Genomic DNA, 18,376 nt, shown 5'->3' with positions numbered 1-18,376 from the left:
TTTCATTTTACTATTATTATCGGGCACATAGATTTATTTTCTACTTTGATAGAGTTTTACTGTTCCTTTTTTTTTTCCTCTCTCTTTCTTTCTTTATTCACATTACAAGCATGAAGGAGCACTGCAATGCATGCACTTATGTTTTATAAGTGTAACATTATTAATGATACATCAATTTTGAATGTGCCTTTCTATAGCTTTCTAAAACTTTATTCGATAATAATGTATGATATAAGATGGATTCATAATTGCTACCAATGTAAACACACAATTTAATATCTGTTATCCTTTCAATATACGTTGGAACGAAGAAACTATTTATCATCTAACGTTTTTCTGATAAAAGAAAAATATTAAAAAGATATCTACTAATACTCTGATATTTATTGAAAGTGCTTTGTAATAAATATATTGTTCCTTTTTTGGTAAATAACTTGGATGTAATAAGTATAGATGGAAACTGCCAATACAGAAAAAAGAATGACTTTAGACAATAGTATTATTCCTAATGCTTCGATTTACTGCTTTATCCAGTTTTCAAAACTCGATGGAATCACAGTATATAATTAAATGTTTATACTTATAAGATAGAATAAAAATTCGTCATGTGCTGCAAAAATGGAAATAATGCATTACTTAATGTACCACTGATTTTTTTAGTTTTTCTTAGACGTATATAAAAATTATTAAGGTATGTAGAAGATTTACTATCGATATTTCATTTAAATGGTATTACAATATATAATATTAGACATTCCAATATAAATTCCGTGTATATGTTATACGTGAACGAATCGCCATATTATATTACGCATAAAGATTTTTTCCCCTCCTCTCTAATACGCAGGACTTGGAACGAGAAAATTCACGACTCAATGTATATATAAAATACGTGCGCGCGCGCACGTTGATTACTCACCATGTAAGCTCCGTGCTAGCACGCATAATCATAATGCGCATGCGTGAAAACGCCGCATATATTCCCTCCTTTCCTCTCCCATTGCTATTGCGTATATTCATCCTGTCATTGAAAAAAGTCAGTCTGAGCAAGATGGCCGGCCGGACAAGTTCGGTCTTTTATTATTGCATCCTTGCGTTTTATTTGTTCTTTCTCACCGGTTCTAATAATGGCGAAAGATTCGGTGATAAACCAAAGACTTTGCACATCGTCGAAGATACAGGAACTTTGCAATACAAGAAGACTATTATTATCAATAAAGACAGCAACAACCATGACGATAATGGAGAAACGTCATATGAACGAACCCGCAGAAATGCCGAATCACGGATTCTAAACAATAAGCCAAATATTACCGTCAAGGTGCGTCATTCCTTTTTCATCTTTTTCCCCGTTTGTTCTCTAACGAATGAAAAAATTCGATCTTTCGTTACGGAGATATCGCTTTATTGCTTTCATCTCTCTCTCTCTCTCTCTCTCTCTCTCTCTCTCTCTCTCTCTTTCTCTCTCTCCTTCCTTCCTCTCTTTCTCTCTCTCTCTCATTCCTTGCGTTCTTTCTTCCTTCTTGATTATCTCCCTCTTTATTTAATTTTACATCTAAATAAGTCGGCAATACGGCCCACGTTTTCTTACGCTCTTTCGCCTCTCTGCCGTATTTATGATTAATCTCCCTCGTTTGCGACAATTCTCCGCCGTTATTTGCCACTTCCTGTGTTACAAGATAGCTATAACGTATAGCGGTGGGCTTCTGTATCGTGCAGTAGAAGATAATTGACGTGTTATGCACCTTCCAGAATAAATTTAATCAATCGGGTTGAAATAAGATAGCGTTATGTTAGTTTTGTTATTGAAACGCAGAGGTCAATAACCGTTTAGTTAATGCATTTATAAAGCCTTTATGATCCATTTTAATAAACGTTCATTGTTTGTAAATAGAAGTAGACTATCTTTGATTTCGTTATATCCGATTGCCATCGACTTTTTTTTTCCTCGTAGGTTTTTCATCTAAAAACATTTTCCACGAATTGTTACGATTGATAACGTTCTATTTTAATTGCATTATGATAATTATGCTCTTTGTTTTCTAGTCACAGTATATTCTTGGAAAAATAGGGAAATAAAAGAATTTCGTAACGCAATATGTGCTGTATCACATTCAATTTTTTTTTGTTCTTCGCCTATAACAGAAATATATTTGCAGCGATAAAATATTTCATTTCTTTAGAATTGCAAAGTTTTAATAAAATTAAAAAATATATAAGTCCTGCCTATGTTGTGTGCTTGGTTAAAATTGTTTTGGCATAGTTTGGCATAGTCTATTATCTTCTTCAAAATATTTTTTTGACTTGTCATAACAATGCCTTGCCATAACAATGCCTTGCCATATCATGTAACAATTACATGAATATCCATATAGCGTTGTTGTATTATGTATGTATTATGCCTTGGCAGATACAGATAAACATCCAAAAGTATCCTATTTCATTTATTTATGATGATAATAAACGAAATATCAATTATTACGATGTTATATAAGCATTTTATAACTGCAATGAATGCTCAAGTTTTTGGAATTTTCTTGGTGATCAATATATGTTTTCACAATAAATAATTTGATTACCTTATTAAGAAATACTTATTATTAAATAAACGTATTATCTTTGTATTTCCCACTTATATAAGACCATTATGTAAAGTATTCAAATTTTATAGCCTTTCACTTTTACTTTGAAGGTTTTTCCTTCTTTTCTCTCTCTCTCTCTATATATATATATATATATATATATATATATATATATATATATATATATTATAAATCATGAAATGATTCATCCTTTTTAATCAAAAGACCTTTGCACATTGTACCAAGATCGAAACTTATACGAAAATATTTTCTTATATTCAATTCATTCATACAATTTATTTACAATATACATCTGGAAAAAAAGTTGCATGAAAAATTTTCTGTTATTTCTTTCTTAAATGAATTTTATTAGTAAAGATAAATTATCTCAAAGCGATAACAAAAATGTTGGATTAATCGATAAAGATATTGTAAATATGATAAAGAAAGTATATAAGATAATATCAAAGTGTTTATTTATATATTTACAGGTGAACGCTTTAAACGATTCTCATCAGCAATTGATGGTGCATTGGGTCGGAGAAGGATCAAATGTGATAATATGTCTAGCGAAAGATAGTACTCCTATAGCACGCATGCAAGAAAGCGATGAAGTAGTTCAAAGTAATCCTAGTGCTGTATATATAAGCTATGATTATGGAGATACGTTTGAGAATAAGACTGAATACTTCAAAGTTTCTTATGAATACAATGCACGATATGCTACTTTAGATAAATTTACTAATCATCCAAAGAACTATCAATATGTAGGTTTCCTTGTTTCTAAACTATAGATTTATCTTAGGGATATTAAACTATAATAAACACTAAATATAAGATATATTTTTATAATTTATAGTGTATCTTTGTGGACAGCACAAACAGTTTAATATTCATTACAAGGAATAATGGCAAAACTATTAGAAGAGTACCCGTTCCATTTCACCCAAGTGAAATTTCATATTGCGAATCAGATCCACGTGTTGTATTAATATTGGATAAAGTTGATCCTATGAGACAGGTAATGAGTTTTAATCTAATATAAAAATTACCTTTTAACAGTTTTCTGAGTTCGTTCGAATTTCAATATTGTTATTACTATTATTATTTTTTATTTTTATTTATTTGTTTTGCTTTTTTTTTTTTTTTTTTCCTTTTCTTTTCTTTTCTTTTCTTTTCTCTTTTTAGTTATGGTTGTCAAAAGACTATGGATTTAAATGGATATCTATACAACAATATGTAAAAGCATTTTTCTGGTCGTCACAATGCACTATATTAGTGGAACGTACAGAACCATCGGGATCTAATACCGTTTTACGAGCAAGATACGAAGACGTAGTACTTCATGGAAGAATGGAAATACATGATTTGTTAATACATGACTTTCAACATAGATTATCACTTTCGCCAATTCTTCGAAAGGAAATTCCATTTCTGACAGAAGCAAATCATTATCCAGGAGAGTCTAATGTAGTAATCAGAAATGTTGAAGATTTTCAAATCAGGGGAGATTATATGTTTGCAACATCAAAATCTTCTAAGGTTAAGATAAAGTTCTATTAATAAACAAAATTTATTTCAATCATGCGAGTTATATAACTTAATTATTTTCTCATTTTTAACAGAATGGTTCTTCGGAAAATTTAGATTTATATGTCTCTTATAAAAATCAAGGATTTGTATTAGCTCAGTTTAATACGGAATTGGATCGTAAAAATTATCATATTGCCGATGTAGCGAACAATAGAATCTTTGTTGCAGTTGCTCACAGTGATACCATGGTAAATCTTTATATATCAGAAATAATTGATCATGAAAAAGCTATATTCTCATTATCATTGGAAGGAATTCTTACATTCTTCCCTAATAGTACATGGAAAGATAGTTGGCTGAAGTAAGTAATAAGAATCTCACACATAGATAAAATAAGCTTATTGTAGAAGTCTTAATGGTATTTTATTATTTTCTAATATATTGTTTCAACAGTGATGTTGCAGATGAAGCATTTACAGACTTGTATAGAGTAGAAGGACTGCGTGGCATTTACATAGCCTCAAAAGTTAAAGGAAGTCCGAAATTAGGTTCAATTGGACCGGAACATTTAGCATCATTGATTACATTCGATCACGGAACAACTTGGAATAATATCAAGCCACCTGTAGCAAATCATGAAGGATTTTATGTTCATTGTCCACAAAAAGATTGTTCTTTGCATCTGAGTCAAAGATTTAGTCAATTATATCCTGTTACTAGATCAGTAACGATCATGAGCTCGAAATCTGCGCCTGGTATTATTATGGCCACAGGAGTAATAGGTTCAAGTTTGAAAGGACATCTTGCACTTTACGTATCGAGAGATGCTGGTCTTACATGGAAACAAGTTTTGAAAGATTATTATTTCTTCAATATGGGAGATCACGGTGGACTGTTAGTTGCAGTTAAATATTTCAAATCGCGAGGAGAAACGAGAGATCTTTCATATTCTATAGACGAGGGAGAAACTTGGCAAACGTATGAATTTCATGAAAAAATGCTACGCGTGTACGGGCTTATGACTGAGCCAGGTGAAAATACTACAGTGTTCACGATGTTCGGTTCGGACAGTGGACAACATCAATGGTTAATAATTAAAGTTGATTTGAAAAACGTATTTGAAAGAAATTGTAGAGAAGATGACTTTAAATTTTGGTCACCGGCGAGTTTGGATCAGCCAGTTGTATCGTGTGTCTTAGGAAAAATGGAAACTTATCAAAGACGAGCAGCGCGAGCTAATTGTTACACAGGTGTAAACTACGATCGACCTATCAAATTAGAGATTTGTCCATGCGATGCTAATGATTATCAATGTGATTTTGGATTTCTAAAAGTAGGACCTCCATATCATTGTATACGTAATAAGCTTTTAACTAATGTCGATCCATACGCAGTTCCCAGTACATGTAAGCCTGGGAAATTTTATAAACGTACAAAAGGATATATTAAAATACCAGATGACGAATGTATCGATGGTCTCGCAAGAAACTTTGAACCAGACGAAATACCTTGCCCGATGAAAGAATCGTTGGAATTTTTGTTGGTCGCTCAACGAGAACATATATCGCGAATAAATTTGGTCGAAGAGAAATTAGAAACATTACCCGTCCATGGTTTGAAAAATGTTATTGCCATAGAATTTGATCTTAAAAAAAACTGTTTATATTGGGCAGATATTGTTAACGATACTATTGGTAGACAATGCCTTAACGATGGTTTAAGTTCCCCAGAAATTTTAGTAGAAACTGATTTAAATTCTATCGAAGGAATGGCATTTGATTGGGTCTCCAATGTACTCTATTTCGTGGATGGTGTCAAGATGAGAATTCAAATAATTAAGACGGATATTTCGACAACGGGGAGAATGCGAAGGACAATTTTAGGTCCTAATAATTTACAAAAACCGAGAGGCATAGCCGTCCACCCAATGATGGGATACATGTTTTGGACCGATTGGGCTCCCGGTAATGCATCCGTTTCCAGAGCTAATCTCGATGGTACCAATATCAAGCGTTTGTTTGTTAAACCAACTGTTGAATGGCCAAATGGAATCACAATTGATCATATAGCAGAGAGAATTTATTGGGTTGACGCCAGAGAAGATTATATTGGCTTCTCAGATTTTGATGGAAAAGGATTTAAGAAAATCATAGAGAACGATGATCGTGTATCGCATCCATTTGCAGTTGCTGTCTTTAAAGACAACATGTATTGGGACGATTGGAAACAATCGATGATATTTGTGGCTGATAAAGATCACGGAGTTGGTATATCGACAGTAATTGGTCAGATGACAGGACTGATGGATTTAAAAGTATTTGCTCATAGCGTACAAACTGGAACAAACAAATGTGCAAATAGTACCTGTCCCTATATTTGCTTAGGTGCTCCTTACAATAGTTTTGTCTGCTTATGTCCGGATGGAATGGTAATGATCGATGGTAAATGTATGTGTCCTGGCGGTATTAAGCCATTTGCTAATTCAACATGTCCACGAGTGGCAACTACGTGCTCTGCTAATCAATTCCCTTGTCACAATGGGATCTGTATACCTAAATTCTGGAAATGCGACGGTGACAACGATTGCGGGGATAATTCGGATGAAATTCAATGTAACAATAATAAGGCTACATGTAGTGCATCTAATTTCGAATGTGACGATAATAAGTGCATTCCAAAATATTGGATATGTGATCTTGATCAAGATTGCAAGGATGGCAAAGATGAAATGAATTGTAAATACCCGAATTGTTCAGAAACACAGTTCAAGTGTGATAACAGCCGTTGTATATCTTATAGATGGTGGTGCGATGGTGAGAATGACTGTAGAGATGGTTCAGATGAGAAAAATTGTACTAAGAATGTACAGCCAAGTTCTTGCAAATCTGATGAAATTTTATGCCAAAAGGATCGTACTTGCATACCAAAAACATGGAAATGCGATGGTGAAAAAGATTGCGAAGATGGTATGGACGAGGAAAATTGTAGTACAATGGAATGTGAATCTTGGCAATTTATGTGTCACGTATCGCAATTACACAGATGTATTTACAAATCTTGGGTATGCGATGGAGATAAAGATTGTCCCGATGGATCGGACGAATTAAATTGTACTAGAACGACAATTGCGCCTCCAGTACCATCTCCAATATCGCCTACAAGTTCTTGCATAGATTGGATGTTTACATGTAATAATAAAAAATGTGTACCTTATTGGTGGAAATGTGATAGCGTTGATGATTGCGGCGATGATTCCGATGAAATGGGTTGCGGGGACATTGATCCAACATCCGAAGTACCAGAAACAACAGAACAAGTTCGTATATGCAGACCTTATCAATTCCAATGTCTCAATGGCGACTGTATAGAGAATGCATGGGTCTGTGATGGATCCAATGATTGTCTTTCGGGTGAGGATGAATTGAATTGCAATGTCGTATATTGCGGAGAAGATCAATTCATGTGCCGAAGGGATGGCTCTTGTATTCCTCTATCAAACATATGTAATGACGTAGAAGAATGTCCCGATGGCAGCGACGAATTAGGTTGTCATCCTAATCAACATCCAAGTCCAGCTGCGACACCATCTTGTTACGTCGGTCTATTCCCTTGCGACGAAACACGTTGTTTCCCTCTTACGTCTTATTGCGACGATAAGCCTGATTGTTTAGATGGATTCGATGAGTTACATTGCGATAAGAATAATTCTCGCGTTTACCAAGTGCTTGTCATGGGTGTCGATGAACGTTTGATAAATGCTACTAGTCTTTTCCTTTTCTGGATGCCAATACCGAACAATGTGAGTTTAGAGTTCTTACCATCTATCGCACGGATCGAATCTGATGCAAAGTGGACCAACGCTTCTACCTGGATCGAAGATACGGAATATTTGTTCAGTGGTCTTCAACCTTATACGCGTTATAATCTAACGGTTTATGTCAAATTAAAAGGACAAAGTACTGTCTTTCCACCGGCTAAGTACTTGCGAGTTATGACAGGAGAGGGCATACCGTCGGAACCATGGAATGTAACGATTACTCAAAAGAACGGTACAAGAGTTGAAGTTTCATGGCGCTCGCCTTTGCATCCAAATGGACCTATCACCGGATATGACGGGTTCATTTCTCCTCCTACACCACCTTTGCGATTTTCATGGCAAAAGACGTCTGGAATTATAGATACCGTATTCGAGGCTCATCAAAATTATTCATTTTGGGTCATTGCAAAGAATAGGGAACACGAATCAAATGCTTCCCAAGTTGTTGTATTGACCTTTGATGGTGCAGCGAATATTGATGATATAGAAGGTTTGCGCGTAACCGAAACGACGAATCATTCGGTGTCTTTAACGTGGAACAAAATAAAGGACGTGGATGGATATCATGTTACCCCGAAAGCACCTTCATTGCATCCTGCTTTGAAAACATTGATTACAATGGAAAATGTAATCGAAGTTACAAATTTGGCTCCAGGAAATAATTATACATTTGAGGTTGCTGCGACAAAAAAGAATTACGTAGGCAAAGTAAATACTGTAGTTGCTGCCACAAAGGGTACGCCATTGCCGTCGATAGTAAAACTTGACGCACAACTGGTTAAGCCACACGGAACAACGGTTAAACTCACCTGGGATCCACCAAAAAGCCTTCGAAAGATTAAATGGCAATATGCAATTTATTATGGTCTGAATATGCAAGAATTCTTTAAAGGTATGAATTATTAAACGTTACAATTATTTACAAATCCTTCATGCAACATTTCTGCATCTTCGAATGAATAATTAATTTTATGTTTATTTGCGATTCTCTCTTTTTTTTTCTTTTTTTTTTTTTTTTTCTTTTTTTTTCTTTTTTTTTTTTTTAGAGTACAGATATCTTACTACGAACTTGACTGCTACAATTAAAGATTTACAAGCTTGCGAGTCATACATCTTTGGAGTTGGCGTCAATGGGGATTACGGAGCTGGTCCCTTGAGTCAGCCAGTTGCTGTTACAACTCATTTTAACGTACGAGCACCACCAAAAAGGGTTAAGGTATCAAATAAAAGCGATAGCATCATCGTATCTTGGAGCGCAAGCTGTCCTACGATTGATGAACCGATCAGTTACACGGTAAGTTATCTAGTTACTTTATAAATTGAATAATCGTGTTTTTCGCCTGGGGAGGAAAGAAAGAAAGAAAATTTTCTTTTTTCTTCGTAGATCACACTGACAGAATTGACGCTTAATAAAACGAAAATTGTAACGCTATTGCCAACAAGCGAATCAATTATGAAACACACGTTTAATAAGATAAGATATGGTGGAATATACCGTGTCGTAATTGCAACGGATGTTAAAAACACTATACCTAGTCAACCGGTAATTTATCATGCACCTCCAATTTTACCACCTCATCAATTAAAGGTATTATACAAAGAAGGAAATTATCTTGTGTATTGGCACCATCAACCTGATAACATGGCAATAATTACAAATTACCATTACGAAATATTGGTAGCGGAGGGTTCACGTACATTAAATGAATCCAATACACAGATCTTTAAAGCTGATCAACCACCGTATATATATAAAAATGCAAAATCAGATATAATATATACTTTCGCAGTTAGATTGGTTACCGAAGAAGGATATCGAAGTATATTGAGCGAAACTCGAAGTATAGAGAGTCCAACGGGTAATCTTTATTGATATGATGCATTATAATTTACACTTTCTTCCTTTCTTTTTTCTAACGATAATATGTTTCAAACATATAGTATGGCCAGTGACTATGAATACGTCGAACATCTTGTCTTTCGCAATACCAATTTGTTTGCTCGTCGTAGCTCTGGGCTCAGCGTTAGCATACTTTGTTGTACGGCACAGAAGATTGTCTAATAGCTTCACGCAATTTGCTAATAGTCATTACGACACGAGACGAGGTCAAGCAACATTCCCTGGTACCACGGATGGTTTAGGTGAGTAATAACACTACCATCAAATCGAATTTATTTACTTTACTAATTTGAGATTTACTTTATCGTATAAAGCATTTACAAATTATATGATATTCTTTTTCTCAGCAGAAGAGGAAGATAGCCCTGTGATTAGAGGTTTCTCAGACGATGAGCCATTGGTAATAGCATAAACACGTAATATTTACCTATATTATATATATATATGTGTATATATATATATATATATATATATATATATATATATATATATGTATATGTATATATATATGACATACAATGATATATAACAAAACGTTAGGAGAATGTGCCAAAATATTATTAATCTAATAAAATGTTGAGTCTAGGTGAAACTACAATGAAAGTCAGGAGCTTCTATAAAAGCTATGCAAGTGGTTTGAAATTGATAATTTTACTAAATTGAGATGTGTACTAAATGTTACATTAGTCGATTCGAAGTATATAAAAAGATACTTTGTAATACAATTGTTACAATATCATATAGAAATAGAATACTTATATGCATTTTAAAATATCAGAAATTAGTACAGCGTGAGACGACATTTAGCCATTGGATCCTATATTAAAATTTATATATTTAAAATAAAAGAGAGAGAGAGAGAGAGAGAGAGAATGAGAGAGAAAAACAGAAATTTAAGCTATAGCAGAAGAATTAAATATCTTGTGGAGTATTGAACGTGAAAATTATTTGTACATAGTAAATATTTTTTATTGAATGTGCAGATTAAAAAATTTTTTGATCTGCCATACATAATGCTGTTATACATGTTACTATATATAAATATAAACATATATACATGTGTGACTGAGTACGTATATACGTATATATGTATATACTTATGTATGCACTTTAACAACATAGTATTATTTAATACGATTTCGTATTTTTTATTTTCTATGTACGTATACTTTTTATCTAAAAATCAAATTTTCCCTTTATGCAATATATAAGATTTCATAAGAATGTTAAATATATTTCTACAAGTTATAAAATTTAACATTGTCAGTTTCAGTAAATTGCATGTCCATCAAATTTTTTTTCTTTCAATACAGCGTTATTAAAGTTTTTATAATCTGTGTGTTAAACAAGAATAATCAGAATTATTGTATGTATTTTCATTGAGAAACGCGCAATCAATTACAAGCAGATCTATGGAATAGATGAAATAATAAAACTATTTTATAACTATTTCTAAAGTTTTATATGTTTAATTTTAATCGATTTGATTTCTGTAAACATCTACCAGATGAAACTTATTTTAATTTCATACTTTAATACTGTTGACAGCATATAGAGGCTTCTAAACGGTTGTAAATAATTATAAATTATCCAAACACATTTAGTGAATTATTAATAATCAATATTTATGACAAAATTACTTTTTCCAATTAAATGAATATAAACAGAAAATTACTATAGAGGTAGATTTTATTTATAAAATATTCTCTTCTGCATTTCATTTTTCGTTATTTTCTTTATGCATATGATATGAAAGACAGTTTGTGTTTATGAGTCGATATGATTATACTTTTACAGTTACAAAATTGGTTATTATATTATAAGATTATATAAACATAAATGGAAAAAGGCAGGTAATATGCACGATTTATCTTTAAGGTTATTATTTTTAAGGTACAATTTGTATTTTTATAGTAGATAATTTAATTTTATTTTTTTCAGTAAAATGTAAAATGTTGAAATTATACATATATATGATCGTGCGTTAAAAAAATGATATTGAAGCAGTATTGTCGAAGTTTGTATTGAAAGTTCTTCGCGTATAACGCATTGTAATTACCGTTAAAGACACTTTTTCTTTTCAATTCATTTTAATAGTATTCGTTATTTAATAGTTTCCATTACTTTTTTATTTTTTCTTTTTTCCTGACTTTTTTCTTTTTTTTTTTCCTTTTAAATTATTTCTCTGTAAGAATTGAAAGATAAAAGGTCGTTACCATCATAAACAACACATTTATAATACGAAGAACTACGATAATTAAGTAAATAAGATTTTAGATTGTAATTAGCAATAATATATTTAAGAATCATAGATGGTACTTTCTTTTTTAATTATCCGTATTACTTTATATTATTATTATTATTATTATTAATATTCCTACTATGTTTGTAGTTATACATAAAAAAGAAATAACAATACTATACACGATCTTTCCATCGATTTTAAGGAAAAAACAACTAGACTTTGCATTTTACGTATTTCTATATCTATCAAGGCGACGATATATGATAGTATAATAAAATATATACATATATATATATATACATATATATATATATATATATATATATATATATATATATATATATATATTTATATTTGCGTGTAAATAAATAAGATTAAGGCACAAGATAATTTTGCTGTGTTCTTTTATTACTGCAATTCTTATTATGTATTATTTGAATTCTACAGTTCGATGGCTAATCAAATTATGAGAGAGAGGTAAGGTTTAATGTATCATTAAAATAACAAGCAAGCCTTATTTCAATATTACACATTTCGTGATAAGATTATTTTATTGATTGATTATCGTTACTTAGATTTGATGATATTTAATTGATATTAAAATACGTGTTATCAAAAATTCTTATTTATTGTATCTCTTGTAATAACGAAAATAAAAAAAATATATAACGACACATATCATTTTATTAACATATAAGATATTCAGATTTATATAAATTTAACCACATACAAATGTCATTTAATATCCATCAATATAAACAAAATTTATAAATTGGACTAGAAATGAGCTGTGAACGAAATGTGTACGTTATATGCTTATCTTACTGTACAACTAACATTTTTATTGAAGGTTTAAAATTAAATCTATAATAAAGATCTCACAATTACTACACAACTTACAAAAGAAAATGCAATTCCTGTTATAGCACCGTACTTGTATATTTAAATAATTATAAACATTTGAAATCCTAGTAACAATCCTGCTGATAGTATTTAGAGTTACTTGGAGATCTTTGCAATTATAATTACATATATTATCATTAATATCTTTATACATAAACGGCATTTGTACTTGGTGTATAAAATTTGTAGATATTAAAATGCAGAAAAATGCAAATAACTTTACGAGTGACACAAATTTATAAATAAATTTCAAGTTACTATATATCATTACTATATATCATTATTATATAAAAAGTTTAATATTCATAATCTAAATTCAAATTCGTCACATACAATTTATTAGTTGTATTTTTAGTCATTTGCATATACTTTGCATATTGAATATTCAATTTGTAATTTACAAGTACGGGATTGATATTACTTTATGACATATATATATATATATACATATATATATATATATATATCTCACATAAAAACGTGCAGTATATTTTGCAATTATAGTATTCATTTAATTTTTCCAACAAAAAAATATTAGAAGTTTGATGGTAATAAACAAATTCATTATTTTTAAATTTAAATTCTGGTGAAAAATACGTGTATTCATTTTTTTACTTTTAGACTTTGGATAATAATACATTTTGATTTTTACCACAATTTTTATTTGGAAAGCTATTTATTAGGCAACTTTCCATTAATGAAACTTATAAATTAGACTTATATTATAAACATTATATCACTTTATAAGAAGGAAATAAGACATGTCTTAAGAATGTCTTAAAAATTAATAATGTGCTGTCCTAATAGTAGTTATGTGCTTAATATTTGCATAATACTATTTACAGTTAACAGCAAGATTGTTTATAAGAGCAAGGCACGACCGAGTTTAAATATATCTTTTTGTTAACTTTATAATCCCATTTTGTTAATTTTATTACACCTGTTTATAAAATGTAATAAATTCAAAGTAATACTATTTCCAATTTCATAAAAATTTAACATAATTAAATGTCACACTTAATTCAATATAACAATAAGATTCCAAATTTATTGATTTTTAATACCACCATTTAGAAAATTCTGCTATAATTATACTCTTAAAGTATTCCTTTCTTATTACATATGACGAAAGAGTGAACAATGTGTTGTAGAAGCATATTTCAAATAGTGAAATATTACTGTTTTTATAAAGGTAATAACATTAAGTTATTAGATTTCACAATTGATGTATAACAAACTATTATGAAACATGCATGCAAGATATAATAAAATCGCTTAAAATGTTAAGATTTTAAACACTTTATAAAGTATCAACACACTTGCGCTTTATACAGAATGCAGAAAAAAAATTTTTCTTGAGATTGATTGCTAAATCCTTAAAATTGATACTCTACATAACGTGTGCTATATATTATGCATTATAAATAATACGTGTGTATATATATATATACATATATATATATAAAAGCAATGCACTAGTTTTATAATTTATTATAATTAAGAAAATGCAGATCTAGTTTCTGTGTAATTATAAGATACGAGTGTCAAATAAGTATTCAATAAATGCTCCTGTATTTGCACTTACATAAAATAAATAAATTTTTATACTAAATTAATGGTAACTACATATTAATAACTAGTTATCAAAATGTAAGGATTTTTACAAGTTGTATCAAGAAATTATATTATTGCAAATAATTATTTACTTTATGAAAAATATTATGTGATGACTCTGTATAAGATATAACAAGAATAATATGTATGTGAAGATGCATATATATATATATATATATATATATACACATACATACGTACGCACGCGCACACATACACACACGCACATACATATATGATTTATCTGTATAAAATAGTTACCTTTTGATGAAAGAAAGTTAATTTAAATTTAAAAACAACTTACTTGAAAAAATTTCAAACGCCATGTCCGCATTAATATTTAGAAAATTGTTTCTGATTAATCCCTTTTTAAGCAAATAATTATACGCGTGCTAAATCAAATATTTTATTGTTTTAAATGAAAAAGTGGCATTAACCATTAAAATGTATCTAAATTGTAAATAGTTCAATTGGAATTGACAATCCATACACTCGTTATTTTATTGTAATAAATGTTAATATTGTTTAAGGCAGGAATAATCCACTTTTTGTGTTACAATTATCCTAAAATTTTAATGCTATTCTTAAATAGCATATGCCTTACCAAAAGCAGGATAATATATATTGAAACATACTATAATGTATATAACTAGATGTTATAAAAAATAAATGAATGACTAGGAATCTTAATGGATCCTGTTGGATTTTCGAACCCTTTGCAGCTGAGTCATGTGTACCAACAAATGCGCCATGTTTATAAAAATTTTCCAAAAGCAATTCTTTTTCTACCCATCTATCATATAACCACTTAGACAATAGCTCTGGTTCACGTGGAACCTACGAGTTTTTTTTTTTATAATGAATAAAATAAAAAATTTTTATATACATATATATTATTATTAAATACATAATATCTTACCATTTTACTAGGATAAAGTCGATAAAACAAGAACGTTTCGCAAGGTGATCTTGAACCAGTTATAATTGTAGGTAAATCAATAGGTTTACCCTGAGGATATGCTATTGTTATGTCAAGAACCCAGGTGATTTCAGCTGGTTTTACTGCCGTGCCTGTATGAAAAATTCATGAAATCCTTTTTCTTTTTGTTTTATTTGTTTCATATGTTGCGAACATATGAAACATATAAAACATATATTTTTATTCAGACGAATAAAAATATATATAAAAGTATAAGTATCAAAAAAGTAATATAAATTCAAACGAAATACATTACTTGCTCTGTTGTCTAAGTGGTCATGTTGCACCATATTATCTTCCGTTGGACCGATAGTGTTAAATATTATTTGCATTGCACCTACTCTAGGTAAACTCACATTCTCTAGGATGGGCAAATTATTTTTTTTAGCATATTTTTGTGACGTTTCACGACGCTTACACAAGAAACCTCCTTCAGGAAATAGAATTAACCATTTTCTATTAAGTCCTATGTATGATCCTTTCAAATGTTTTTCTAATTGTCTTAAGCTTTCGTCTCTTCGTTTACGACCCTGATAAATAAAGTAGAAAATAAATTCTTTTAATAAATTAATAAAATAATAATTAAATCCATTTCATGTTACAGGATTGAATATAAATGAAAATATATAGAAAATAAAAAATAGTGATCTAAATTTTTCAAACTATATAATGATATGCATTACGAGAAGAAATAGGGAAAATATATTCCTTAACATGTTAAAATAAAATAGAATATCTGTAATTCAACTTACAGAAATTATAAAAAAGTCATGATGTAAAATAGAAACTATGCCAAAGTTAGTGAACTTAAATATTCTATCCATAATCCACATTAAATTGGGCAATACATTTGGTTTTGCATTAAATGTTGTCATTAACATAGGAACGTCCCCAGTACTCTGATGATTTACTATAACAAGTGTTCTTTCACTAATAATCTTCTCTATATCATCGCCTTGTTCTATTACTATAAAATAAATGTTTATTTTTAACAGTGTTCAACTGTATAATTCTATCATTTTATATTGTAATTATTTTTACAACTTACTATCATAACCAGCTGACCAAGTCCACATAGAAACCATGGCTAGTAACCAATGAAAAAAAAGGCCCTCTATTCGCCAATATACTTGTGGTTGATATACTTTCACAGGATACAACAAAGTCATCCATACTATATACGTAGGTATACAATAGATATTATTTAATATTACAAAGCCTGTTCGTGTAATACACTTTACAAATGTCACTACATTGTTAATTATCCTGTAAAAAAAATATATATTTTAGCATATAAATATAAATAATTTAAAATATACGTATGAAGTTAGATTAATACTTAATTACGCTTAAACTTTTATATATATGAAATATCGCAAATTATATTAGTAATTTGGACATAACCAAATGTACAATTGAAACAATTAACCAAATATATTGTTGTTAATTTAACGAGATATACATATAATTTAAGATTATATTAATAACTCAATTTATATAATCAAATAAGGTAATATAATAAGTTATACTTTATAATTTTTATTGAAATATATAAGTTTTTATAATCAAATAACATGAGTTTTATATTTGTCAGCAAATTTGTATATACTTTTATTACGTGCAACACTTGTAACAAAAACAATACTATATTTCGTTATACGTACAATTTATCGTGTAAAATAATGAAAAAGAATTAATGTAATTTTTCATAAATTATTTCAGTTAATTTTCAATTATTTCATTATCGTATTTACTTTTTAATTTATATTGTTTAATTTTAAAGTTATAATTTAAAATAATTTAAATGTGAATCAAAAGAAATATAAACTAGTTCATTAAGTATCATTCAAAATCTTTCATCAAAACGTGTATTAATTTGAAGGTTAAGAACATGTTCAATGAAAAGAATTATAATAACTATATTGATATAGAAAATAAATAATCGATAAATGTTTTATTTGCTGATATTCATGTAAATAATGAAAAAAAGCTGTCACAAAAGGTACTTTTAATTTACCTTATAATGGCAGATACGCCGGAGGCTGAAGAGTCAGTCATTTTTTTTTAAGACGCCACTCGTTATATGAGATCGAATATATCTCATTCACCTTTTATTCATCAACATTATAGCATCTCTTTAGAAGGAAATTATATAATATAGAATCATTATCTTAGATGACACATTAACATATATAAAAATGGGCGAACTGTTCATTAATAATGGAAATTATATTTTTCAAACAAATTTTGATCAATATTCGTTAGCGTTTTTAAATTTTGCGTTTACAATGTAAAGATGCTTTCACCATTGATTTTGGTTAACAATTTCTTAACTGGGGAAGAAATGAAAAAACTAAGAATTTAATACTTTTTCTGTCAGCTGACATATACGCGGCGCTTTTGCAAAGAATATACCATGTGTCACTACTTTTGCTACTTGAAATACATATCTCATTATTAGATATGACACAGAACAATTGCTATCAACTTTTATTGACGATATATAAGTATCAATTATGGGATTTACTTTTAGCATATTGCAAATATAGAATGATATTTCGAATTATACAAGTTAAACAAAAATTGTAATAGTACGTTATTCCTTTAGTTTTCATTCCAGCGGTAACATTTTCTAACAATTTTAAGTAGTTTCAAGATTTGCACTTTGCAGATTGGTCGTTTTGATCTCTATAGGGCGATTCAATTCACACATTTCACCAATAGGATTCGTTATATCTTACGTTCGCATTATTAATCACAACCAATCGGAATAGCGCTTCCTATAGCACAGTCAGTAAGAGAC

At 29.8% G+C, this 18,376-nt stretch overlaps 2 protein-coding genes across 3 annotated transcripts; one reads left to right on the top strand and one right to left on the bottom strand.

The window, feature by feature from the left end:
- The first annotated feature begins 1,021 nt into the window (after positions 1-1,021).
- LOC124422874 (sortilin-related receptor-like) lies at positions 1,022-11,281 on the top strand. Of its 2 annotated transcripts, none has more exons than XM_046959825.1 (10): positions 1,022-1,321; positions 3,074-3,349; positions 3,442-3,603; positions 3,771-4,124; positions 4,208-4,476; positions 4,569-8,824; positions 8,979-9,226; positions 9,317-9,791; positions 9,874-10,074; positions 10,180-11,281. In XM_046959825.1, the coding sequence occupies exons 1-10, from the start codon at positions 1,052-1,054 to the stop codon at positions 10,242-10,244; spliced, it is 6,576 nt and encodes a 2,191-aa protein (XP_046815781.1). In that variant the 5' UTR covers positions 1,022-1,051; the 3' UTR covers positions 10,245-11,281. The 2 variants fall into 2 exon arrangements, with proteins under 2 accessions (XP_046815781.1, XP_046815782.1); XM_046959826.1 differs by having other exon boundaries at positions 1,023-1,321; positions 10,183-11,281.
- A 1,183-nt stretch (positions 11,282-12,464) lies between these two features.
- Positions 12,465-18,193, bottom strand: LOC124422876 (acyl-CoA:lysophosphatidylglycerol acyltransferase 1-like). Its single transcript, XM_046959828.1, has 6 exons — positions 17,591-18,193; positions 16,622-16,839; positions 16,326-16,540; positions 15,830-16,103; positions 15,514-15,665; positions 12,465-15,431 (listed from the first exon to the last, which is right to left on the bottom strand). The coding sequence occupies exons 1-6, from the start codon at positions 17,629-17,631 to the stop codon at positions 15,195-15,197; spliced, it is 1,137 nt and encodes a 378-aa protein (XP_046815784.1). The 5' UTR covers positions 17,632-18,193; the 3' UTR covers positions 12,465-15,194.
- Between the last annotated feature and the right edge of the window lie 183 nt (positions 18,194-18,376).

This window comes from Vespa crabro, chromosome 3 (genome assembly GCF_910589235.1).
Source record: "Vespa crabro chromosome 3, iyVesCrab1.2, whole genome shotgun sequence".
NCBI classification, from domain to species: domain Eukaryota; kingdom Metazoa; phylum Arthropoda; class Insecta; order Hymenoptera; family Vespidae; genus Vespa; species Vespa crabro.
Note: the sequence above shows the minus strand (reverse complement) of the source record. Positions and strands in the feature narration are given on the sequence as shown.

What these genes read in the sequence shown, in the direction of transcription:
- LOC124422874 (XM_046959825.1), top strand. Translation starts at nt 1,052, where the DNA reads ATGGCCGGCCGGACAAGTTCGGTCTTTTATTATTGCATCCTTGCGTTT. An exon ending in ATGAACCGATCAGTTACACG is followed by an intron (nt 9,227 to 9,316) that starts GTAAGTTATCTA and finishes TTTTCTTCGTAG; the next exon opens with ATCACACTGACAGAATTGAC. An exon ending in AAGTATAGAGAGTCCAACGG is followed by an intron (nt 9,792 to 9,873) that starts GTAATCTTTATT and finishes TCAAACATATAG; the next exon opens with TATGGCCAGTGACTATGAAT.
- LOC124422876 (XM_046959828.1), bottom strand. Translation starts at nt 17,631, where the DNA reads ATGACTGACTCTTCAGCCTCCGGCGTATCTGCCATTATAAG. An exon ending in ATGACTTTTTTATAATTTCT is followed by an intron (nt 16,104 to 16,325) that starts GTAAGTTGAATT and finishes TTTATTTATCAG; the next exon opens with GGTCGTAAACGAAGAGACGA. An exon ending in CCACTTAGACAACAGAGCAA is followed by an intron (nt 15,666 to 15,829) that starts GTAATGTATTTC and finishes TTTTTCATACAG; the next exon opens with GCACGGCAGTAAAACCAGCT.